Source organism: Anolis sagrei, chromosome 6 (genome assembly GCF_037176765.1).
Source record: "Anolis sagrei isolate rAnoSag1 chromosome 6, rAnoSag1.mat, whole genome shotgun sequence".
Lineage (NCBI taxonomy): Eukaryota > Metazoa > Chordata > Lepidosauria > Squamata > Dactyloidae > Anolis > Anolis sagrei.
The window spans coordinates 76213815-76241532 of record NC_090026.1 but is presented as its reverse complement, the minus strand read 5'-3'; the positions used below and the strand labels follow the sequence as shown (position 1 = coordinate 76241532).

Genomic DNA, 27718 nt, shown 5'->3' with positions numbered 1-27718 from the left:
CTTTCTTCCCACCTCACCACATGGTGCCCAAGAACAGTCATTTGTTCTCGTTATTGTTTGTCTGACCTGCTGGGAGAATGGCTTGCTTTGTGCCAATACTCAAAGTCCCTCTTGTATGTACCTGTCATATGCCCAGTTAAAACCATGATTCATGCAGGAAATTACAGTGTTAGGAAGGTGCTCAGGTTATGCAATTGGACAGCAACAGATCTTTAAAACTGCTTTCCAGGGACCAGGGATATTTTGTTCTTTGTTTTGCTTAGAAAGAGGCTAAAATGGCAAAGAAGGAATCGGGGTGGGTTTCCTACATTTGTAGTCAACCTGAAATCGGTCATCAGATTTCCTTGGTAGAAAAATCAACGTATCTCTCACTCATAAAAATGAAATGGGACAATTTGATGTACATTGAACTTCATGAGAAGAGTACAAATATGATTGATAAGTGTCTATTCTGATTTGTGAGTGATGTTTTCTTCTGCCATGGAGAGACTGAAATAGTATCATAGTTGGAAGTTAACTCTGTTGTGTTTTTTATAATTTCAGTGAATAAAATATGTATATAGTACTGTATGTACTTCTCAAAATAGCCAGTGGTAAACAAATAACACAGACCAACAGAAAATATGTCAGTAATAGAGAAACAAGGATCCCATTATTTTGCTTAGAGCGTAAAGAGCAGTACTTGGGCTGTTGTGCAAGACACTTTTGATAGCTGAGATTTCTAGTTCACATCCTCATTTTTCCCTTTAAAAAAGCCAGTAGACTTTCAGGGTTTATTTTCAGATTAATTACTTCTATCGTTCTCCTTTAACAATTTCAGTGCTAGTTAACTTGATGTAGCATTAACTTTTGGACAAGGTGTTAGGGTGTTCAAAATCATGTGAAGGCCAACATTGTAGACCAGCTACTTAATCATGTATGTACATTAACTTAGTTATGAAGCTAAGTAGTGTCTCCCAGCCTGACTTCCCAATCCAAACATACCAGGTAGCAGTCACTGCAACCAATGTGGACCTTTTTCTTGTCAATCAGGTTGCGGCAGATTGATGTCTCCTTCCTTCCATAAGCAATATTTATTACAAGAGTTAGAGACAGGATTTCTGTTGCAATTCTTACTTATATTGGAGATTGGAGGGGAGAGGAAACACCCCATGCATCTCAATCAACACGAGAATAGACCCCCTGCTGGATGTCAAGATTGGGGAAATTTTATGATCCCTGCATATTCCCTGTGTAAAGATTGTGAATGTGTAATTATAGGTTATGCTATCATGAATTTCAGCCATTTGAACAAAGAAGGAACGTTAGTATTGTGTTGTCGAAGGCTTTCATGGCCAGAATCACTAGGTTGTTGTGAGTTAAAAAAAACTCAATCAGAACAGTAAATAAAGAACAACACCCCAAAACAGGGGAATTCCAGACAAGAAACAATCAGGGCCAGCTAATCGCCTCCCAACAAAGGATTCCCCCAGGCAGGAAGCAGCCAAGCTTTGAAGCTGCAGAGCTATTAAATGCTAATTAAGGTGATCAATTGCAACATTCACACTTGACTCAAACAGGCAAAAGTTCTTTCTCAAACCCTGGACATTCCACAGATATATAAACCCAATTTTCCTAGTTTCCAACAGACCTCACAATCTCTGGGATTGCCTGCCATACATGTGGGTGAAATGTCAGGAGAGAATGCTTCTGGAACATGGCCATACAACCCTCAAAACTCACAGTAACCCAACTTTAGTATTGCCAGCTTTCCTCACAGCCTTGTACGATTCTGATTGATGGCTTTATTATTTTTTAAAAATAATTTTTGTAAATCCATTTGGTAAGATGACTTGACTTTCTCAGAAAAAAACCAGGATACATATTATTTTAAAATGAAAGAGTTTGAAACTGTATTTATAACTCTGCTTGTAAATCTGTAACATCTGATTATGTCATTGACAACATTTAGTGCCAACCCAAAGAATAATCAGATAAAGAGAATTTTTAGTCCATCAGATGTGACAAAGATGTCTTCAGAGCAAATGTGTCAAAACTCACATTGATATTTCCCAGGTCCTTGGACCTACTTAAGTAGCTCTTGAATCCAAACCTTCCTAATTGGTTATTTCTTATCATTATGTCCAATTAGAGATGTCAGGGTGCAGACTTGGTTATGCCATTTATGGGAAGCAGCTATGTTAATTACTTTCTAGATTACTTGTGTTAGCGATGCTCATAATACCATGGAAGTGACCCATCATGTGGAATATGATTTACTGTATGTTTAGATACAGTATCCCTTATTTTAGAATAAATTAATTTCCACATATAATATAATTTTGAAATATTGTTTTCCTGTTAGTGTAGGACTTGCCTGTTTTATACTACAGTTCTTTGTCAATCTACTCAGAAGTGAAATGTTGATTTAGTTTCCATATGAGCCATTCCATTTTTATTTTTTTACTTTGTTTTATTGTATCTCATCTTTCTCCCAAGAAGAGACCCAAGGCGATTCACATCAAGTTAAGAATTACATTGGAAACCTATTTACTACAAAGTTTTTAAATATATATATATATATCAACAATTCCATGAAAAATGTTAAATACTCATTGCAATATAGTCCAAAGATGAAAACATAAAACAGCCCAAAAAAACAAAACAAAAAACTAACCTCCCTAGAACAAATAAGGGCTCCATGACAGGACTCTCTCAAGTCTAAGATTTCAAAGCCAAAATGTGAACCCTAGAAATGATCCCTTGTGATGCCATATGAACATGCTCTGGTGGTTCTACGAGGGTTGAATGAAAAGTAATGTCTCCACCTTTGTAACTCCTCAGCAGATGGCAGTACTGGTGTGCGGCAAGTACTGGCTTGTTCAATAGACTCTTCTCTACAGCTTCATTTTGGCATTGAATGGTTGTGTTGTTGAAGTGCAAAGTATGGAACCCTGCGCAGACGGTTGGTCAATGCGACTTAAGCAACGTGCAGTTATTGAATTCTTGACAGCAGAAGTTGTCACCCCAAAGGAGATTAATCAGAAAATCCAAACTATTTATGGTGATCGCATTGATGTGAGTACTGTGTGTCATTGGCCAAGTACGTTTAAAGATGTTGAGGTGGGAACATCTGACTTGTATGACAAACAAAGAGTTGGACGTCCTGTTACAGCAACCACCAAGTTTCACAAGCAAAAGGTTGACAGATTGATTCAGGACAATCGTCGTATCACTCAGAGAGAAATTTCAAGCATTATCAGTATTTCATAAGAACATGTGGGTCACATTATTGCTTTGCTTGGCTATCAGAAGATCTGTGCACGATGGGTACCCAAGATGAGAGAACTGTGAGAAGCTGCTTGCAGAAACAGTCAACTTATTCCATTACAGCTTCAGAAAACTTGTTCATCGTTGGCAGAAATGTATCTAATTGTCTGGTGATTATGTGGAAAAGTAAATGATGGTAGTTAAAGAGCACATTCTAAGGATTATTTCTGCGTTTGATTTATTAAAATATTCCCATCCAAATCCAAGTAACGACGGTAGAGGCATTACTTTTAATTCAACCCTCGCATAATGCCATTCAAAAAAAAAAATCAAGACCAACTAATTAGGAGTACACTATTGACAGATTGGATATTCATGATTTCATTTAACCATACTTCCAAAAACCTTGTCTTCTGAAGTGTTTCTGGACATCTCTAGGTCTTTCAGTGCTATTTTTTTGGTATTGTAAGGACCCAGATTTCTGATTCAGAAAGACAAGGCTGGACCTGGGGAGTGTCACCCTTAGGAAGAAGAATGTGGGGAGTGTCCGCCATGTACCTGGGAGTGTCAGGATTCACCATGTCAAGAATCAGTTGAAGCTGATGAGACATTGCCTCTGAGCCCTTGAACTCAGCAAGCGGAGTGGCTGTTTGTTGTTTATTCGAACAGCACAAAGACTTTCAAGGACGCTTTTCCCCAAACAAAAGAAGAAATCATCCTAGTTGGAGGCAGCTAGCTGCAGCCAATGTAAGTAGCAGTTTGAATCAATTTTTCTTAATTGGTGACAAGTGTCTGATCCCTGGCATGTTGTTCAGATGCTTGAAAACTTGACCCTTGGACTGGCTCTCATCACTGGAGTGGACTTCTCTTCTAAGCATCCCTTCTTACACAGGAAACCTCCCAGGCAAGCTTTCCTCCCAAAGATTTTGGCTTATTGCTGTACTTCTGTCTCATCCTTATCTGTTGCAACCTTGAGTTCAACACATCCGTACTTGCATGCAGAATTTAAAGTAGGACAGATATGCTTCTGGCCCAAGTCTAGTCAAAATATAATGTTTGCTATTACCTATTGTTTCAAGTATCCCACAGATAACACAGCTCATATTGTGGATAATATATATATTTACTTTTCAAGGCATTGCTCTTGCAGTGAGATTCTTCCCCATCATTCTAAGAAAAGGGAATGAGGGCATGGACCCTGAGATCTGGCAAACCTAGGAACAAATCATACAAGTAAAAATTAGCACTCTCCCTTCTTCCTCTTTGGTGCCTCTTTCTGATTTTTTTTCATGTCAGATGCAACTTGAGAAACTGCAAGTCGTTTCTGGTGTGAGAGGATTAGCTGTCTGCAAGGACGTTGCCCAGGGAACACCCAGATTTTTTTCCCATCCTATGAAAGGCTTCCTGCATGAGAAACTGGAGCTGACAAACGGGAGCTCACCCCACTCCCCAGATTTGAACCACCAACCTTTCGGTCAGCAGTTTAACCCATTGCACCACTGGGGGCTTTCTGATGAAGACAAATCAGGACCTATCCTTAAACCACCAGGGAAATACAAAGGTGTGCACTTTCTCCCTCCAGTCCCTTTTCTTTCATATTCCCATCAATGCAAAGCCAGGATAGCTTTATAAGGTAAAGGTAAACTCCAACAACAAGTCCCAGAAGCACTTTAGTAGAAATTAAGATTGCTGGCACACTGCGCTTACCCAAAAATCTTACATACCTCCTGTCACATCAGCACTTTTAATCTGTACCCATTACTCTGGCCCGGCCCAGTATTATTGTGTCTTGGTGTACCATTTTATTGCTTTGGTGTTTTTAAAATTTGCTTTAATTGTTTTTGATTTGCTTTAAGTTATGTATTGTTATGTTGTGTTTTGAGGCCTTGGCCTTTGTAAGCCGCATCGAGTCCTCCGGGAGATGCTAGCGGGGTACAAATAAAGTTAATAATAATAATAATTAATAATAATAATAAAGGTTTCCCCCTGATAATAAGTCCAATCGTGTCTGACTCTGGGGATTGGTGCTCATCTCCATTTCTAAGCTGAAGAGCTGGCATTGTCTGTAGACACCTCCAAGGTCATGTGGCCAGCATGACTGCTTGGAGCGCCATTACCTCCCGCCCCAGCAGTACGTATTGATCTACTCACATTTGAATGTTTTTGATTGGCAGAAGCTGGGAATGTCAGCGGAAGCTTATGCTGCTCCCCAGATTCGAACCAGTGACCTTTCGGTCAACAAGTTTAGCAGCTCAGTGGTTTAACCCTCTGCACCACTGGGGTTCCCCCAGGATAGCTTTAGCATACTTAAAAGTTGTTTATCAACAAGCCATAATTAACAAGATTTGCAAGGATGTATTGTATAACAGTATTGAAGGATGCATGTGGATCACGATGTCACTTTAGAACAGGCATGGGCAAACTTCACCCCTCCAGGTGTTTTGGACTTCAACTCCCACAATTCCTAACAGCTGATAGGTTGTTAGAAATTGTGGGAGTTGAAGTCCAAAATACACAGAGAGCTGAAATTTGCCCATGCCTGCTTTAGAACTATTTCATACATCATCTTTTCCCAAAGAAAAATGTATTCTGTGTTCTTTAAAAAATCGATAATATTTAAAAAATCTTATTTATTTTTTTTTGTTCTATGCCCTAAAATACCTTTGCTTTAACATTTTTTACTAAGTGCTGGCCATACAAAAGTGTAATGCCCACTGTGAGTCTATCTTTAAAAATTCAGGCTGCAACTTGCATTCTTAAAACTGTAGTGATAATTTAAATCTAATTTTTGTCCAGCAATTTAACCTCTTGAGATGTACTGAAACTATGCATCATACCAAATTCCCACACTTCGTGTATATCTGGATTCTTTTGCTTCCTGGATTTTAGAAATCAGGCTTTAATAGTTAGGCAACAGATTGTAAAAGTAACTCCTGCACCCTATCATGTCCTTCGTATCTCTGTTTACTTCCTGGTACAGTTGCTATGAAACCTGTTGGAAACTACCATTTATGTTTACTAAGGGAAGAAATGTGACAGGTGTAAATAGATTTCATTTTTAAAAGAAGTTGCTTAGCGTTTTGATTTGCTCTGCGAAACCATTCTTTAAACACACGTATCTGGAGTCTAATCTGATGTTATAAAAAGCACGTGGATTATGTTTAAGCAATCATAAGCCAGATGGTTCTTCTCCCTCCCCTAAGCTTCTGTGCTTTCTTCATAACTGTGTTGTAGTGACTGCAGTATGCAAACTACCCAGTCATTCTAGTTGAAGTATGTTGAGCACGACGATTGCCTTGTCTTCCATGGAAACCTTGCTTGGATTGTTGTACAGATACAGCCTTTGTGAAGATGGTTTGCCCTTTTCCAAACTGGATTTCTGCTTAAGGCTCATTTAGCTATGTCTGTGGACAAATTTGTAAATGAAGAAGAAAGCTATGAATCTGATTGTAATCATGAATGTTGTCACAGATGTTATGAGAACCTGGATATCTTGGAAGAAGGTACCTTTCCTTGTCTACTATTTATGGATGAACATATCAACTTGGTTTGGTGTTTCTTCTATACTCTTATTAACAGATCATACTGTTTTACCTTTGATTGTGAAGCAGCATCTTTTCACAGTAAGCTTGAATTATATAATATTTTCCCAGAAATACTGCATTTAAAGAAGTTGTATACTCTTAAATGATTAAAGTATAAACATTGTATGTTTCGGGAGATGCACTTTGTAGCCTAATAGAAAAAATAGTATAATTGGGCTATAAGGGTCGATAATATGTGTCTCTGGAAATCTCTACAATTTCTCTGAAATAGTTGTGACTATAGGAGAAAACACACAGGTTATATTTGGGTCAGAGAGGACAGAGATGGCAACAAAATGTATGGGATGGATTTTTTAATGGGATTTCCATCCTTACAGCACCAATAATAACAACAACAACAACAATAACAACAAACAACAATTGTGCGGTTTTCTGGCATTGTATATTTCTGTTGCTTCTGTGATTGTTTGTTTGTATTTTGATTCTGTAGCCCACTTGTCGATGGATGTCCAGAATCAGCAGCATCCACCACGGTCCTTTTTATCCTGGGCGTCGACCGAGCCAGTATAGACTTTAGGTTCTTGTAGGCTTTTTCGGGCTATAGGGCCATGTTCTAGAGGCATTTCTTCTGACGTTTCGCCTGCATCTATGGCAAGCATCCTCAGAGGCAGTGAGGTCTGTTGGAAATAGGAAAGGCATTTGAAGGCCTGACTGAGCCTGGGAAAATGTTCTGTTGAGAGGTGTTAAGATGTGCCTGGTTGTTTCCTCTCTGCTGTTTTGTTGTTGTGATTTTAGAGTTTTTTAATACTGGTAGCCAGATTTTGTTCATTTTCATGGTCTCCTCCTTTCTGTTGAAATTGTCCACATGCTTGTGGATTTCAATGGCTTCTCTGTGTAGTCTGACATGGTGGTTGCGAGAGTGGTCCAGCATTTCTGTGTTCTCTGGCATAAACCAGTATAGACTTTGTTTTGGTTTGCTTCTCCATAGTGCTAATGGGTTAGGTGCTCTTGGTTCCACTCCTCACCAAGAGCACCTAACCCATTAGCACTATGGAGAAGCAAAGGTAGTGGAAAATGAACACGCAAAAATACTGTGGGACTTTCGAATCCAGACTGACAAAGTTTTGGAACACAATACACCAGATATGATAGTGGAAAAGAAAAAAGTTTGGATTATTGATGTCGTCATACCGGGTGACAGTCGCATTGAGGAAAAACAACAGGAAAAACTCAGCCATTATCAGGACCTCAAAATCAAATTGCAAAGGCTCTGGCATAAACCAGTACAGGTGGTCCCAGTGGTCATCGGCATACTGGGTGCCATGCCAAAAGATCTCAGCCAGCATTTGGAAATAATAAACATTGACAAAATAGCCGCTCTAAGTCCCCCTGCGAGGGTTGAGAAGAGCAGGGTAGAAATGTTGTAAATAAATAAATAAAAATAAAAATCATAATCTGTCAACTGCAAAAGGCCACCTTACTTAGATCTGCACACATCATTCGAAAATACATCACACAGTCCTAGATGTTTGGGAAATGTTTGACTTGTGATTTTGTGATACGAAATCTAGCATATATATCTCATTTGCTGTGACATACTGTGTTTTTGTGTCCGTAGAATAATAATTATTATTATTATAGTCAAGTTCAAGTAGTTGTGGTGGTATTCTGTACTGAAACAGATCTTTTGTAGCCAGACAAGACAGAGCAGTGTGTCTTCCAGTTCTACGATTTCTTAATAAGGAAGAGGGAAGATCCCTTGAACATGCATGGCAGGTGGTTGGACTAGATGGTCCATGTGGTCTCTTTCAACTCTGTTATTCTATAATTCTATGTGATGCTAGAGAAGAATGCGAGAAAACCATTACAAGATGGAGAAACTTATAGTCTTCCTTGAACATTATTTTGAGTTATCTTTGAGCACGATTTGAATGCCTGACATGTTTTGCATCCCATGTCCAGCAGCCAAAACAAACAAGCTGCAGTTATAATTTAGTCTACGTGTTGTACCATCTAAAATAGTTAAAGGACATCCAGCTCTTTGCAGAATTAATCTTGTGTCGCTCTGTAGCCTCATTATAGTAAGAGAGAACAGTGAAAGGGCAGAAATGGGAAGTGAGTTGTATTAGTCTTTCATTCAGAATAGATAATGTGGATTATCTCCACAAAGGAGTTTCTCTTAGACCGAAAACCACAGCTCTTTAGGAAAATACCTTTGTTTCTGAGGCAGCTGGACTTTCCAAACCGAAGTACAGCAGAATAAACCTTTTCATTGGGGGTAAAAGTTCACTACAGAAGAGTTCATTGCATAAGAGAGCCCTGAAAAAAGGCTTCTTAAGTGCAGTGTAACATACTGCGCTGGGAATAAATTACTTTGCAGTCTGATTGTTTAATTTTTAAAGCCAAACATCAACTGACATTTGTTAAGATAGCGCATTATCTTTTCATTCAACTTTTAACAATTTGCAGTCTTTGTGACAGCCTTTGTGGGGGGAAAAATATTTTTTAACATCTGTGTTGCGTTTCCACAAGCTTAAATGAAATGAATGCTTTTAAATTGCAGCTTCATTTCTAAAGCATCTCTACATTATAGAGTTGCTCCTCAAATATTTCTTTTCTCATTTGCATTTCAAGATACATAGAAATATATAGAACACAACAAGTGGAACCTGTAACACATGGTTGTAATTTTGAGCTCTTTTCAGAATTCATTTTGCTCATCTTTCTAGTTTTTCATTCCTAATCAACATTCTATATCTATGAAGGGTCCTCCGCCTTTATCTGACTCTTTGGTGTGTATGTGTGTGAATGTATACTTTTAGCATTTACGTCCTTAAAAGTCATTTGAAACATTTTCTGAGACTCCTGATTGTTTTCTTTCTATTTCCCACTTCCCAACCCAAAATGTATGGGTATATTATTTCAGATATATAAATAGTGGTACAGTAGAGTCTTGCATATCCAACCTTCACTCATCCAACATTCTGTATTATCCAATGCATTTTGCCTCTCGCCCAGATCCACAACTGTTTCAATACAGTGCAATGTTTTGGTTCTAAATTCATAAATACAGTAATTATTACATAAGTTGCCATGTACTGAAATGCTTTTTCTGTCAATTTGTTATAAAACATGATGTTTTGGTGCTTATTATCCAACATTTTCACTTATCCAATGTTCTGCCAGCCAATTTATGTTGGATAAACGAGACTCTACTGTACCGGAATGATTGAATTTTTACCTAGTATATAGAATTCCTTATGCAAGTAAAATGGCACATTAGCATTGCAATATAGAGAAAGCAGAAAATAAAAGATGGGGTGTATCACTGCTGGCATGTATGACCTATTTAGGAAAAAGGAACTGGCAAAACCACTTCTGGGTATTCCTTGTCTAAGAAGATTCTATGAAATTTGTGAGGTTTTTAATAATGTGACAGGCAATTTGACATGTATCATGAAAACCCCACATGTGATGGAAAATACTGGGTCACATTCTAGTGTTGATGCAAGATGTTCCTGTGGGATCTCAGTGGAGGAAACGCTTTAGAAACAAAAAAGTGCAAACTTTAGTGTTGGCAATACTAATGCCAACACCCTTTATATCTAATGAAGTGCATGCTGTCTTCCTGGGAAGTTTATCTACTGGTACTGATCTCTTAACTGGAAAACCACTGATAAGCTTACAAAGATTCCTGAGGTTCAAAAATCAGGGTTTTTATTAGAGTGAAAGTGAGATTGTTGAAAAAGATTATGAGAAAGGGAAATTGCCAGTAGTTAAAAGAACTGGATTCTTTTCCACCTTGAAGTAAAAAGCAGAGGATGACAATCTCACTGAACTAATTACCTTATGCCTTTCAGAATTTAATTTATTCCTGCTTTAATGAATATATAAATTAATGTGAGAGTTTTCAGCTTTCCTTTTTTGCTTTTTGGTTATCTGGGGCTTTTTCTCAGTTTGAATGTGCCTTGTCCCTCATTTTGTTTCTCCATCTGCCTTTTTTTCTTAAATTAGATATGATCTATTTTAAAAATACTGTCTGTTCAATGCTCATCATAATTCATAGGCAGAAAGCTGAAAAGCTTGCACAATCTGTACATGCACAGGTACACAACCATTTAACAGTTCCCTTTTTATAGATCTACTGGCCATCCTTTGCCACGCGTTGCTGTGGCCCAGTCTGGTGATCTGGAAAATAAAGTCATTTGAAAGTGTTGGTTTCTAATATATGTAATGTCTTTATGCTTGTGGGTGAACAGTATTTCTTGTTCCCTTCTCAGTGTTGATGTGCAGATTGTCTGGTTTGCCTGCTCTGGAACATGCAACATATAATTGTCCTTCTTTAAGGGTCCTTTCACATCTATATATTATATCTCTATCTGTGTGTGAATCATATATATCTATCTATATCCATGGCTGGATGGCTCTTTGTCAGAAGGACTTTGATTACGTTTTCTTGCCCTGGTGAAGGAAGTTTTGACTGGATGGCCTTAAGTATTTTCTGTTGGTCATGGGGTTCCAGATTGGGAAGTTTGCCCCAATTCTGTTGTTTGTGGGGTTCAGAGTGCTCTTTGATTGTAGGCGAACTATAAATCCCAGTAACTACAACTTCCAAATGTCAGGGTTTATTTTCCCCAAACTACACCTGTGTTCATATTTGAGCATATGGAATATTCGTGCCAAGTTTGGTCCAGATCCATCATTGTTTGAGTGCTCTCTGGATGTAGGTGAACTACAATTCCCAAACTCAAGGTCAATGCCCACCAAACCCTTCTAGTGTTTTCTGTTGGTCATGAGAGTCCTGTGTGCCACGTTTGGTTCAATTCCATAACTGGTGGAGTTCAGAATGCTCTTTGATTGTAAGTGAACTATAAATCCCAGCAACTACAACTCCCAAATGACAAAATCAGTTTTTTGAGTGATGGTGACTCCTTGGGTTAGTAGGTGTCTTGTGTCCAAATTTGGTGTCAATTCGTCCAGTGGTTTTTGAGTTATATTAATCCCACAAACGAACATTACATTTTTATTTATATAGATAAACACACAATCCCATTCTCTCAATATTTTGTTTTGCCGTGTACATCTTTACCCACTTGTTCTTCCCTCTTCTCCATACCCATGAATTTCCTCATATGGAAGATGGAACGGTCCCTTTTATCCTTGGGAGAAAAAACTGTCATGTAATTCAGAGTTTAGAGACCATTCCTTTCAGCCTGAATGGTGCTCTTCAAGTATTTCTGTGAGAACACCTTCAGGGCAAGGAGGGAAGCAGAACTGACTATCTGATGTTGTCACTGCCAGGATAGGAAAATAAAGAAGAGAACTACACTTGAGAAGAGGGGTGGGATGGGTGGGGAGGAAATGCTCATTTTTCCTTTGGTAGATACTTGTGCCACCCATTCTCTACCTAAGGCATGCCTTAGAACACTGCGTCTTAATCTTTTTTGAATCATGTACCTCTTTTAAGAATCTGATGAAATGGTTCAAAGTGACAGGAGGGAGGAAAATGAAGGGGACAAAACACTTTTATAAACACTGAGCAGAAGAACTCTCAGAAGCTGCTTCGTGGGACATCTGAAGGTCCCTGGGCCACAGATTAAGAGCTTGCAGATTGTGTTGGATCACTTGATGACAGGCTGATCAGTTGATGAAAGGTTAGAAAATCTTTAAGAGGTCCCTTTGCCTTTTATTTCTCTTGGATTTATATCTGGAAGGATCCCATGGTTTTGCAGGGTCCTGTACATTCTGCCTTTTCTTTCTTCGGAGCTAGAGCCTTGGTCCTGCGAAAATGTGATATGGCTTTCTTTGTTTCTTAAGCCCAGTTTATACATTTCTCTTCCAAATACTTCCTTGAATGCTGTGTTTATTTACCTTGAAATTGCCTGTTGATTTATGGCAATCTTATGAATTTTCTTAGGCAATACTCAGAGGTGTTTCTGTCAGTCCCTTCCTTTTGAATATAGTCTACACCTTGTATTTGTAGGCTGTCTTCCATCTTAAATACTAACCAAGGCTGACTTTGCTTAGTTTCCAAGATCAGATGGGATCTAGTAGCTTTAGGGTATTTTGACAGACAGACCCCCACAATCCAAAATTTGCTATGTGTTGAGAAACAACAAAAACTTCCTTTGTCAAATAGTAATAATAATAATAATAATAATAATAATAATAATAATAAATACACTACTTTAGGTTTTTCAAAGATTTTGTTTCTATCCTTACCTACACACTTAGATGGATTTGTAAATATTTACAATAAACTGAATTTGTATCAATTGACATACTAGATTTGTACTTTATATCATGCAAAAAAGAATTATAAATAGGAATATAGGCAGTTTCCAAGTTACAAACAAAGTAGATTCTGTAGGTTTGTTCTCAAGTTAAATTTGTTTGTAAGTCAGGACAGGTACATTTTTGACTGTATCTCCAGCCATGTATAGATAGAGAAAGAGAGAGAGAGAGAGAGAGAGAGAGAGAGAGAGAGAGAGAGCGCGCTTTGGATAGCATAGGGAAGGGTTAAACACCCTTGTTGTGTTTCTTTTGCTGTGCTCCTGTTCAGAAGATTTCACTTCACTTTCTATCCTTGTGATAATTGGATTTTGAAAACTTTGGCTTGTTGTGGAAACAAGAATTGGTGATAAAACTTCAGCGGAGACACCTTTTCCCTATGACAACTCTTTTAGGAGTGAATTTCCCTTCCGAGGAGTAGATTTCTCTCACTTCCTATTGTTTCACCTCCGTTCTTAACTATGAGTTGTTTGTAAGTCGGATGTTTTCAGCTCAGTGACTAGCTGTATTAAGACAAACCTTTCGGGGTGAATGGCTTTTTCTAATATTCCTGTTTATAACTCTTAGAACTGCCTCCTGAGATTTGAAAAGCTAGGTGCCCATCCTGCAAGTGGAGCATAAGTCAGTAGTTTAATGATAATTGAAAAGTTAAAGGGACAGTTTGTACAGGGCATAATATATTCTGACTTTGAGATTATCCTTGACGGCGTCTTTGTTTAGTCTAACAACCTTCTTAAAGGAAGCAGAACAAAAAGAACTTAAACCCTTTCCTAATTGTTGCCAAAACCTTTTGTCTAACTGGCAAACCGAAGCCTCAAAGTGTGAGGTGTGATATTTGATCTTGGAACCTCTTGTATGCAAACCATTGAAATATACTTTAAGCAAACTGTGGTGGCACATTCCTTCACAATTAGGTAGCAAAGAAAAACATTACTTAGAATCTCAAGTTCTCTATTGTGTTAAGACTTTACTACCTATATAATTAGTTTGTACATGAAGTACAAGTAATCTTCTGATTGGACTGTTTGATATGGCTATTTAAAAAATGGAATACGACCTTTGTCTACTTTTTTTTGCATAACTGATGTGGTCATTCTTCTCCCCAAAAGAGTTTATAATAGTTTATTATTTCTTCATTAGACATCTAGATTTGTCCAAATAATCTACCATCGACATATCTGTATGTGCTTCAAGGCATTAAATGCTATATGATTTTGGATGCTAAGCAGGGTCAGCCCTGGTTAGTACTTGGATGGGAGACCAGCAAGCATACCAGATTCTGTAAGCTATATTTCAAAGGAATGGGCTATCAAAAACTTTTGGATTTCATAGGGCTGCCATAAGTAGCCAGATAACTTGAAGGCACATTCACACACATGTGCTCCATGTGTTTGGCAGTACAATTTTCCATAATTATGGATTATGGTAGCCTGTGTAATTGAAATAACACTTTGTTCTTCCTGGTGATTTTATGTAAAAGCCAGATAATGTAAAATTGTGAGCATCTAGTTTCCCGAAGGATATAAAGTGCCAGTTAGCTGAGTCCCCTTTGGGGTGCAAAAGAGCTTGGAACAATTACACACACCAAGTAAGTTATGAGGTCATAAAAGTCAGAAGGGACCTCAAGAGCCATCATGTTCAGCTTCTGCTCAAATCCGGACTTCTAGCTAAAATATCACCAACAGGTAGCTGTCTAGCCTCTTTTTGGGAATGTCCAGAGGAGGAGTCCTCACTGCCACTCTAGACAGTTGGTTCTGTTGACAAATTGCTTTTATTGTCAAAAAGTTCCTTCTGATGTTCAATCAAAAGCTACTTCCCTATAATTTCTAATATGAGACCTGGTCCTATCCTCTGAGGCAACAGAGAACGTGCATCTACCTCTTTTTGATAACTCTTGGGGTGTATAAAGAAGGCAGTCAGGTCATCCTCTCAGTCTTCTCTTCAAGAATGATGAACATGACTAGTTATTATTTCACCTTTCCTCATGGCTCTTATAATCCCCATGGCCTTTTCTGAACTGTTTTAACTTAACAATATCTTTCTCAAAACAAGGTTCCCAGAACACTCCTGAGGACTGAGCAATGCAAAATATAGTGACCCTATTGCCCCCAGTGGCACAGTGGGTTAAACCACTGAGCTGCTGAACTTGTTGACCAAAAGTTCGCAGGTTTGAATCTGGGGAGCAGCGTGAGCTTCCACTGTCAGCCCCAGCTTCTGCCAACCTAGCAATTTGAAAACATGCAAATGTGAGTAGATCAATAGGTACCGTTCCGGCGGGAAGGTAACGGCGCTCCATACAGTCATGCTGGCCACATGACCTTGGAAGTGTCTACTTACAATGCCAGTGCTTCGGCTTAGAAATAGAGATGAGCACCAACCCCCAGAGTCAGATATGGGGAAAACCTTTACCTTTACTATTGCATGACTTTACTTGGAAATTATGTTTCTATTAATACACAGTAATAGAATCATATCATTGGCTCTTGTTCAACTTGTGATCAGCAATAATCGAAGGTCCATTTTTATGTATTACTGTATCTCTCTTCCTGTATCTGTGTATTTGTGGACTAAATAAAGAATGTTGCATTTGTCTCTGTTGAGATTCATTCTATTCACTCTTGCCCAGTTTTCTAGTCCTTTTGAATTATGTTCCTATATTCCAATGTTTTAGCCATCACTCCTAGTTTAGTGGTATTTGCATAGTTAACAATCTGTTGTTGATAACAGTGTTTAACAACAGTGGCCCTAAGAGAGAAATCTGGGACTCTCCACTTGAAACCTCCTTCCAGTTTGAAGTAAGGCCATTGATGATGGTTTAAGCGTGGTTTTCTAACCAGTAATGGGTAGTCATTAGGAATGTTAGCACTGATTGCCTTAAAAGTTTATGTCATCTTTTTGCATAGGCTCAGTTTCAGTGTGCTAAAAAGGCCCTGTGCAAGTTTTTACAGTTTGTGTGACTGAGTATTCAGGAAATTTGCTTTGTGCACATTATTGATGAGGTTTCATCGTCATCCATCTCTCTGCATACAGAAGTCCTTGTGTGTATTCCTCCGCTTTAGAGGACCAGAGACAATGTTAAATTAATGGATGGAGGAGCATATTATACAACATTTATGGATCCAATGCTTTATGAGTGTTTCTCTCTTCTGCTAGGAAGTGCTTCTCTCCATGTTTCCTTGTGTGAATACCCACATAGCACCTAGACTTCCCATAGCCTAATTCATGTTCACACTAGAAAAGTAATGTTTGTCAGTGGTTTGGATAGAATTCTTCTGCCTTCTTAAAAAAATGAAAGAGACATTTAGCTGTGTGATTTCTTTTTCAAATCTGATATTTACTTGGGTGAGCCTATCAGTATTTAAATTCAAGCAAACCATTTAGAACTTATTTGAAAATATATAGTTTATAATGATTAGCTGACTTCTCCAGAATGTATTTTACAGTTTTAAAAAACACCCATCAGGGCTATGTGAAATTGTAAATATATAGGTGACTTGGTTGTTTTCTGAATAGATGACTGTTGTAAGGCAAGTTGTTCTTCACAATTTATGTATCATTTACAGAATTTCAGTTAATGGTGAGATCCAGAATATAATTAGTGTTCTAGTAATATAATTAAATTCATTAAGTCCACATTAAGTCCAAATTTTGCTCCATGAATGGAGAAACCCAATCTGCAGATGAAATGTATTTGTTGTACCATTAATAGCCTGCTGAGGTAATACTATTTAAAAGGCTTTTCAATAGAAAAAAAAGTACTGAGATATTTTTTCTTGTGCAAGCAATTATTTTTGTTTAGATAATTATTGATTGCATGTGAAAATGATAATGAATTATTGTTATATACTATTGCCCTATGATCTTTATTAGGCTTGTTGGATCAAAAAAAAAATAGTTCAAAACTCATATTGGATGGTGGTTCGATTCTAAAGTCAATTCCGATTTTCACCCAAAAAAATGTTCAAAACTTCTGAGACTTCCGAATCCTTCCTTGATGGTTTGAGAGTGTTATTCCTGTTTCATTGGGTGGTCTTTACTTTGAAAGTAGTTGTTTCACTCCAGAAGGGCAAAGAGACTTCCGATTTCCTTAAAACTTCAAAATTGCTTCAAAAAGCAAATCTTTCCAAATTTATTCTGAATTACGAAGATTCCGACCGAACCTAACCATGCCTAATTTCTTTATGTGTATGTGTGGACTGTAGTTTATGGAGACATTTCCATTATTTTCATCTAAACTACTAAATTACTTAACCATCTTAAATGTCTGGGATTAAAGCTATTGGATTATGACACTTTTGATTATTTTTAATACTAAAATGGTATTCATTTATTGGAATGCATTATTTCATTAAGTGTAATCTCTATTGAAATAACAACAACTACAACTTTATTCTTGTACTCTGCCTTCATCTCCCCGAAAGGATGCGGGGTGGCTTACCTATGGCAGAAAGTTCCTAAAACAGAGCCTAAAATAAACAGACAATAGACAACCATAAAGTAAAATATATAGCATATAAAAACAACAGTGCAAGACTCAGAACAATGCCGAATAGCCCATGGTGACAACTATGTAAACAAGACAAGGGAATGGGATAGTGCAAATGGTAGCTAAGGAACAAGGACATGGGATGAAAGTGCAGTGCTGTGTCATTAATTGTGGACCATTGGGGCTAGGCATTCTCAAAGGCTTGTTTAAACATCAAGTCTTCAGATCCCTATGGATGGAGGACAGTGTGGGGGCCTGCCTAATCTCCCTGGGGAGGGCGTTCCAAAGCCGAGGGACCACTACCGAGAAGCTCCTTTCCCTCGTCCCCACCAACCACACTTTTGACGGTGGCAGGACCACAATGAGGGCCTCCCTGGCAGATCTTAACACTCGTGCAGGTACATAGAGGGGAATGCGGTCACGAAGGTAGACAGAGCCCGAATCATTTAGAGTTTTATAGGTAATGACCTGCACTTTGAAATGAGACTGGAAACTTTTTGATAGCCAATGGAGCTGCTTTAATAGTAATAAAAAAGTTCATGGTCTGGTCCCACTATCAGCTATGACAAGTAAACAATGGTTTGCATAAGCCATTTCTTGGAAGATTTTTGCATAACTTTTTCTGTAGCCCAGATGTTATTTGTATTTCAGTTTCTTGTAGTCAATATCTAGATGCCACTACTGATCTGGTGATAATTCAAATGCAGAAAGAAAGCCTACATTGCTCAATGTTTTGCAGTTGCCACATACAGAGGTCATTCTGTTTTCAACATGATTGAAATCCCATTGTAATTCACAAAGATACCACACTTAAAATTGTATAGTAAACTCCGATTTTAAAATGTTCTAATAAACAGACTACAGGCAGTCCCCAAATTACAAACATCCAACTTACAAATTACTCACAGTTAAGAACAGGGGTGAAACAACAGGAAGTGATAGGAAATTTACTCCTCAGAAGTGAAATTCACTCCTGAAAGAATTATCATGGGGGGGGGGGGAGGTGTTTCCACTGTAGCTTTCTTACCAATCCTTGTTTCCACGACAAGCCAAATTTTCAAAATCCAGTTGTCACAGGGACAGAGAGTGAAATGAAATCTTCTGAACAGAGAGCAAAAGAAACATTACAGGAGTGTAAAGCGTTCCCTATGCTATCCACAACTACAAAATATATTTTTGGTTGGAGTTACATTTTAAAAGTGTACCTGTTTTGACTTACATTCAAATGTAACTGAAGAATCAACCTGCAGAAGTTATTTTGTTCCTAACCTGAGGACTGTCAGTAATAACATATGAAGTTTGAAATCAATTTATTTCCCACAATATGCTCTCCCCCGTCCTCCCACACCATATTCAACAGCACTTGTAAATCTGTGTTGTCAATTGTAAATCTATTTTTCAACAAGGGTACAATTCCAGGATGACATCTAGATTTGTTGCTGCAATCAATTATTATCTACTTGTAATCTCTACAATTATATCATAAATGGGACACTCCCTTGGGCAGAACCAAGGTCAGTTGCCTCCGAGAAAATCGATAAGGTTTGGTATCTGCTGTTGGCTCTTTCGTGTTTTCTTAATGAGTTCTCAAGAAATGGCATCAAGACATTCACATACTGTAAATAATGAAATGTCAATATGCAGAAAAGGTCATATGACGCATAAAAGTATTAAAGAAGTAAGGGAAAGGGGACAGACTGGATTTTTTCTGCAAGAAACTCTGTTAAGGGAAATGAAAGGCCAATAAGAATACTGTACTATTTTAAATATATAATTCCTTTTTGTTTCTTTTGGGATATCATGTTAGAGGCAGGACTTCGTGGAGCTTGTCAGTATGCTGTTTTTAGACTGAAAGGCACCGTGAAACCAGCAGTCCAGCTTTGGTGAAAATATAATGGCTGTGAATAGAATTTCATCACAAGCAATATGATGCAGTATGGTCCCCATATTTGTAGAGGATATGTTCCTGTAACAAATTTAGGAATAAACACCATCAAACAGACTAAAGTTAGATGACCGGGTCTGGGGCTGAGTAATGTAAAGTAATGGAAATTCACTATTTGAAATGTTTACACGATTCTCTGCCTGTAATATACCATGTTGATATGAAATGTTCCATTGATCTCCATGCAATGTGGTAAAGCTTGAATTATGTTTTTTGTTTTTGTTTTTAGTTTTATGCGCTGAAAGAGTGGGCCAGATGACTAAAACATACAATGACATTGATGCTGTTACACGTCTTCTTGAAGAGGCAAGTATCCTTTGTTGAAGTGGAATAGTAAAATGAATGTAGCACAATAATGTGCTCTTGCAAAATGTTTATTGCACATTGAACCCATTGTTTTAAAGTATTTTTAGGTGAATGTATGTCCAATGAACTCCTCTTACTAATGCAGCTTAAATGACTGGCTCTTCACAACCTCTCCAACTTAATCTTTTTGCAACTCTTGATGCAAAGAATTGAATGGAAGTGCTTTTTCCTTAGTGATGTGAAGCGTCCTCTCTTATCTCTTGGTACCATATTACACAGGCTATAAATTAGTTCAAACTTTATAGGACTTTATTAAGTTGACTTCCTTCATAATCCCTCGACCTCAGTTTTACACCTATAATGCTGAGTTGATAGTATTAGCAAACGGTTTGTTTGTAAGAGTTGCTAAGACTATTTAGGTGGCACACTTAAAACACTTTGAAATAATGTTATGTAAATAACACAAGCAAATAGACATAAAAATGAATTACTTAAGTTTTATGTTAAGTGCTTTATAATCATACTTGTATGTTGACAGAGAAGCCATCTAATTGTGCCATAAAGCTGGCTCTCATTTTTTGTGATTGCTTGCTGTTCACGTATCGTATCCATCAGATTTCCCAAATTATGTGGTAGTCTCTTGTGCGATAAAAGGAAGAGCAGTAAGCACTAATTGTTGGGTTCTTTGTTTCAAAAGCAAACACTCTTGTTTCAACTAGGGCATAAATTAACTTTGTGATTTTGAAAGGTGATTACTTTTCTCATTGAATCAGTAATTGAGATGAGTTATTTTTCCTTTTACAGAAAGAGCGAGATTTGGAATTAGCTGCTCGGATCGGCCAGTCATTATTAAAGAAGAATAAAACTCTAACGGAGAGGAATGAACTCCTTGAAGAGCAAGTAGAGCATATCAGAGAAGAGGTAAGGACTTGGTATCCTTGCCTAATTGGGACTGTTCTGTAATTCTGAAACTTTCTCTTTCCTATCCACAATCAAATATGTTTTGCTTTATTTGCTCTTTTGTCTTGCTGCTTCTTCCTTGTCAGTTCTGCACAAGACATAATGTGGAGGGATCTAATTTAAGCAAAATATCCAAATGGATTCTAGTGCTAGAGAACTGTCAGTCACTTAATAGTCTATATTTTTTCTTCCGTTATGAGATCTAAGGCAGCTAATAACTCAGATTAATACAAAAAACAGATTAAAACATAATATTGCGTTAAAAAAATTAAAGCAATGAACTCAGTGTATTCAAAGCTCCATCACAACTTAGCTATCCTTCTTTGCTTTATAGCCCTTCTTTCCACCACTAGTAATTCTCAAAACTGTATCAAATTCACCCAAACATTGTTCCCATTTCAATTTTCTTTCCTTCCATGCCTCTCAAGTGAGTCATGGCAAGTGTGTCGTCTCTGTATGCTTATGTACTCATATTTCCCATGTACCTGATGGGTGTGTTCACATTTCCTTGACATTCTTAAACTGTCACCATAATCTCTGCTGTGCTTCCCTGTAGTTTGAGGATTTCCTTCTTGGTTATAACTAACAGTAGAAGCAAGTGGATGTAGCAAGGTCTGACAGGAGGAACTTCTCCTAACTGGCTGCTCAAGGTCAAGGCTGATTGTAGTTAATTCCGTTCTTAACAGTAATTTTACTGTTCTTTCACACCTAGCCTGCATATCCAGCCAAACCTTTCTGAATAGGTGTGTATAGGGTCAGTGTGTTCCTTTTTGCACCTTTTCAAAGCATTGTTTGCACTGTGCTTGTATATACAATTAAGCCTCTGTATCCACAGATTTTGCGGACTCGAATTCAACCATCAATGGCTTAAATCTCCCCCCCTCCAAAAAAAAATCCGAAAAGCAAACCTATGATTTTACCATTTTAAATAAGGTATAAGGCCCTGAAATCAAATCCCAACAAGGACCACTGTGTATTTACTGCTAATTTATAATTGCTCCTGGCTCTGTGTAACAATTTCTTTTAAGCTCTAAATGTTTTATCACACACTGGCATCAAGAATTGTTTTTTCATGATCACCAATGTATCAAGTTATTTCTCAACATTGAAATGCTGTATTTGTGCCTTATGCATCTCAGTAGCATCACATACAATCAATGTATTACTAGCTAGATCAGTTAATGCAATGAATGCTAATTATTCAGAGGCTGGATGGCCATCTGTCGGGAGTACTTTCAATGCGATTTTCCTGCTTCTTGGCAGGAAGTTGGACTGGATGACTCATGAGGAGTTACACTTAAAAATGTATGTGTTCTGACTTGCATACAAACTCAACTTAAGAACAAACCTAAAGAACCTATCTTGTTTGTAGCCTGGGGATTGCCTGTAGTTTTTTTTTAAAAGTTGATTTTACTTTATTCTTTTACTTTATTCCCCACGGCAGTAACCAAATTCTCAGTTCCAGTATGATTGTCAGTTAATTAGGAATTAGTACATTCCTTTCACAGTATAACAATACATTTTAAAATTTGCTTCTTTAGTAAAAGAAGTTTAGCCTCACAATAAAAGTAATAATAATAATAATAATAATAATAATAATAAATTTCTAGACGGCTTTCTCTCCTCTGAGAGACTCAAGGCAGTTTACACATAAAAACACATAAAAAGGCAAACATTCAAGGCCTCAAACACATCAAAGTAATACAGGATAATGGATAGTAACAGCAGAAAACTTACAACGAAGGAATTAAGCATAAAAGAAAACCAGAAGCAATCCGCTAAGATATTAAATCTAAAACAAAAGTAAACATTACAATGTACACCCTAAAGGTAAATTAAGAGACATGATATTAACATTAAACATTAAAACAGCTGACACTGGTGCTTCATTTAAGATGTATCATAACAGGCATATAATACAAGAGGGTTAGCAGCATTTACAGCATTTAAATGCTGGCAATATTTAACCATTAGACATTGGTTCAATATTGGCTCCTGTTGCCTTTTGTGTATGATGAGGCAATAGTGAAGTGAGCAGAAGGAAGACGTGTTTTGTATTACCAGATAATGATGTGCCTATTTCATATTGGAGAGACATGCTAGGAGACCTCGTAACTATAACTACATATATTTGGGTCCAGGCTATTTGGCAGACCGTATGAATCTGCCCAGGCCCTGAGACCCTTGGGAGAGGTCCTCCTCTATGTCCCACTACTATCATAGGCACAGTTGGTGGTTACTTTCACAATGGCTGGGGGGAGGGGGGGAGGGGCAAAATGCTCCCCTTCCTGATGCCCTTCCAGTGGCAGGCTAACACCTTTCCTTTCAAGCAGACTTTTGGAGAGGAAGGTTTTTAAGGCCAAACCAGGAGGTGCTGAGTTTTCTTTAGTTCAAAAAGTTTTAATGGTTTTAATAATTTTATTGGTTTTCATTATATATTTCAATGTCCCATATTTTATTCCATATTAATTTTATACTTTGTTATATACTTTAGGTTTTAATTTATTACATGTAACACACACACACACACACACACACACACATAATATCAATATCTTCTTGCAAGCATTACAAGGGATGGAATTCTGAAAATTACATAACAAATCCCAGACTCAATAAAAATTGCTGTTTGGTTCTCTTGCTCTAGTTTGTGGTGGGGGGTAAACTTCGGAGATTAATAGTAAAATGTACTCCTTCTTGTGTTTTATCTAGTACATAATGCAGTGTCAAAGTATAGTATGTATATGCCATGAGAAAAGTGTGGGACATAGCAATTCCACATTAGCAGTTTGGCACATGATCTGGGGCATGCAAATTGGTTAGGATACTCTTTTTCATACTCTGCTATTGCAAGGAAGGTTGCCTTTAAAGTTGTGAATATTTCCTGAGTGCATTCCCTGTGTTAATTTGATAATTGGACTGTTTTGAGGCTGTAAGGGTATCTGACTTGCCTCTGGTTTACATTGTTTTAACCCCTGTGATCTAGGCATTTAATCCACAATGCAGTTATTTTCTTCTCCACTTCTATTTCCTTTTACGTAATCTTTAAAAACCCAACTTTCCTTTTTGTCCTGTGGCATTCCTTTTTTGTATATTACCTTCAATCCTATTAAAATTTCATTTTTTCCTTCTGTCTCAAGGACAGAACCTTTTCCCCTTGCTTTTTCAAATAATTCCTACTAACTTCTACCCTGTACAACTCTTTCCAGTAGTACTAAATTATGAAAACTGAGCTTCAGACGCATTTTAAGGCACTAACGAAAATGAGGTGAGTGCACTGGAGGAAACACTTTACTGTATACCCACATGTTTCAGGCATAGTCTCTGGCCTGTGGGCTGTAAATGAATACATTTGACTGTAAATTGCCTCTGAGAGCAGATATGCCCACTTAATAGTCTAATAGCATAAGCATAAGTAGATGTATGGCTCATCTTAGCAGATACTCCTAGTTTGTCCTGGCTTCCAGGATGAAGTGAATTTCAGATATTACACAATAGAACTCCTCCTGGCTGCTTGGATTCTCAGTCACTTTTTTTGTGTGTGTCCTCCACATTCATTCTTAAGGTTTCATTTACTTCTAGGTATTAGTTTTATGAGAAGTTTGGAAAAGTTGAGACACAGATAGTACTTCACTATTGTTAGCTCAAGCCACAATAGTTTGGAGCGCTAACCAAAAAGGCATTGATGGTTGCCATATGTGCGCACAATGGTTTTGGAGCTACCTCTTTGCAATTTGCGGGGAAAGATTCCCCTTTTAATGGCACTATGCTTACTGACTGTTTTTAACAGTTTCAGCTGGTATGGAGAATAATTTGTAGTGACTAACTGTATCTCTCTACTTTTTGAGTTAACTCGGGATCAAAATTAACCTCAGAATTTGGTGTGGATCAAACTGATTTACAGTCTAAAGAATAAGCTTCCCGTTCTAAAAATAGAAAAGACAGATTGAGAGAAATGGTAAATAAGACGACTGTTAATTTTTAAACCTCGTTTTTCTATATTTCTTTTATTCTTACTTTTTCCTTTTCTCTCTTTGCTTATGAGTTCGACCTCAGAAAATAATATTGAGGTACAGAATGGGTATGTCTAGGTTTCTAGTGCCTATATCTCATTTGCAAGGGGATTTTCCCACTTCTTTTCAATCAGAATCTGACTCAAGATGAAGGCATCTGCCAAGCATTGAGGAACACTAGCAGGAATCTGTGGTGTTTCTTCGTTATATGTTTTGAAAGGATAGTCAGAAGTTGGGATCCCAGCCAAGAACCACCCAGCATCCTTCGTAGACTAAGCAATATTTAATTTAAAGCTAAAGCCTTCTAAAGAAACAGTGTCCTACTATGAGATGAGATGATTTTCTCACTGTTATCATTGGCACACCAAATGCCACATAGGTACATTTATAGTATTGCAATTGACTAATTGTAAAAGTTCCCAGGTGTGGTTTACCTCCACATTTTTCAGTTTTTCTTAATTTAATAACAATAGCTACAATTATTATTGTGTCACAGTGTGAAATTGAAAACTGTGAATGAAAAGAGGGCATATTCTCCTTCAGCCATAAATGGGTATTTCAATTCTTGGTCTGTATTCCCTCTCCGCCCGCCCAGAACATTTTGTTTTATATAGCCTATAAGCCTGAATTATATAATGGTCAACATTGTGACATAAAATGTACTTGGAAGATATATGATAGCTTGTCCTTCTTCATTTGTTTAGGTTTCTCAATTGCGCCATGAACTGTCAATGAAAGATGAACTGCTTCAGTTTTATACCAGTGCTGCTGAAGAGAGTGAGCCAGAATCTATCTGTTCAACTCCGTAAGTCTGTGATGGGAGTTGCTATGGCATACAGTATTGTGAGAGGCTTGCTTGTACCCCTGGGTCCCATCTGGGAGCACCGTGTAACTCTTCGATTCAAAGTTGTTCACAAAAACCAAAAGTTGTTGTATACCACAGCTCTGATTCAAAGGATCAAGGCTTGTTTGCAAAGCTGTAACTGACAATTGAAGTAGTCTTAGTGACAAAGAATACTTTGGACAGCTAGAATTGGTTCACCAACTCTGGATATTTCTGAATAGAGTATTCTGTCCAAAGTAGTCGTCTCATAACCTCTGACCTCACAACCTCTTAGGATGCTTGCCATAGATGCAGGCGAAACGTCAGGAGAGAATGCCTCTAGAACATGGCTATATAGCCCGAAGAAACCTACAACAACCTGGTTATAGTTCAGTTAATCATTCCTTGAAGGCACACTGGAACAGCCAGGTTTTCAAGCTCTCTCAGGAGTGCGTTGATTGTTTTTTCCTGCATGGCAGGGGGTTGGTCTGGATGACGCTTGAGGTCTCTTCCAACTTCATGATTTATTCATTGTTCCACACATTTTTGTCTTTTAGTTTAAATGGTATTGATTTGTACATGATTTCAGGAAATAAGTGATTATCTTTGGGAGCTGCTGTTTGTATTGCTTTTATGGTATTTTGGCAAATATTTGCAGTGTATAATTGTAAATACATCTAATTTTAGGCATGCAGTGGTATGATTTTTAGACTTTTGATTCTGGGTTTTTTTTTTTACTGTAAGATCAGTCACTTTTCCAGTAACTGATCTAATTGGTCCAGATGTATAGGGAATAGAGTTTTCATATCAAACTCCGAACTTAGAGCTCATAGCAGGCATACGCTGGTGGCTTTTACTAGTTAAGAATGAAGGATAATCACCATGCCAGCAATTTTGTTTTCCTTTTTGCAGCAAGATGTCAGTCATTTCACTTTTGTTGCACCCAACAGTAGCTCAGGCTCAGTGCTAAGTGCAATCATTTCCAAGAATTTGATCCAGTAACAGAGCAGCAGTTTCTAAACCCATGTTGACATGATTGTTCAAAAATGGAAAAGGGAAGCCTTATTTCATAGGCCACTAACTATATGATCAGAATTACAACTCTCAAGGAAATTGCTTGGCCCTCTCTTTATGCTTGCTGTTTTATTTTTTATTTGTTCATGCATTGTACTAGCTGCAGTATTATAAGATTACACTTTCCTAAATAATCTCATGTGGTGAGTAGAGCTGATTTTCTTTTTTTTTTTTCTCTGCTGATAGTGGGTGGAATTCAGAAAATTGCCAAATTAGTAATTTTATTTTTAACTTATATGGAACTTTATGGAAATGCAAATAATTTACACAATGCTACTTGCGAGAATTGTATTCAACTGTGGCTGATATATTTCTTCACCAGAAACATTGCCAACAACAAGGTAAAATATGAATGTCTTAATGTGCCTCTTAACAGGTTGAAGAGGAATGAGTCATCTGCATCCGTCCAGAACTATTTTCATTTAGATTCTCTTCAGAAGAAACTTAAGGACCTTGAAGAAGAGAATGTCGTGCTTAGATCAGAGGTAATAACCCTTCCCTGATATTTTGCATTTCATTTTTTATCAGACAATTCTATGTAGCTCTGCTGCTCTCAGACACAAATTCGGCTGTGATCTACAACATCGCTAAGTTCTGCATGCCTGCGATTAAAATTCAGAGGATGATGATTGTGGGTTAAAAGACCTAAGCTTCACCTCTGGAATATAGATGGGAAAGCAGATATAGACTTATATTTATAGTGTTGGATATTCTCTCCTCCCCAGTGCTATCCCCACTATCTCTCTTTAGACTGTGTTTGGATAATTTTGTGGGTTGAGTTAGATTTTAATAACTACTTATATTGGCTTTTAGCTTAGATTTAAAAATTTGTTGAAGTTTGAAGTATATAACCCCTTGGGTTTGATGTGGATGTACGGGACTGGGTCCCCCTGTTATGCTCGGGTCATCGACCGTAATAAAGTTTACTTACTTACTTTTTCATCAAAATCTGAGTGGATTGACAAGTAGCTATAACTACATAATTCTCAATAACTGATTATGTATCCCCTTTGTATTTTTAGTCAC

The 27718-nt window shown here is 37.6% G+C and overlaps 1 protein-coding gene across 9 annotated transcripts in view; it reads left to right on the top strand.

The window, feature by feature from the left end:
• TRAK1 (trafficking kinesin protein 1) overlaps positions 1-27718 on the top strand; it is a 118862-nt gene that overhangs the window by 52494 nt on the left and 38650 nt on the right. For 5 of the 9 annotated variants that reach the window (XM_060781767.2, XM_060781765.2, XM_060781760.2 and 2 more), the window contains 4 exons: positions 19746-19822; positions 20627-20743; positions 25500-25600; positions 27069-27177. In XM_060781767.2, the coding sequence (XP_060637750.2) occupies positions 19772-19822; positions 20627-20743; positions 25500-25600; positions 27069-27177 (378 nt within the window). In that variant the 5' untranslated portion in view covers positions 19746-19771. Of the gene's footprint in view, positions 1-3893; positions 3997-6488; positions 6753-19745; positions 19823-20626; positions 20744-23991; positions 24051-25499; positions 25601-27068; positions 27178-27718 lie in introns of those variants that run through there. The other 4 variants (XM_060781763.2, XM_060781759.2, XM_060781762.2 and 1 more) reach the window with 4 other exon arrangements.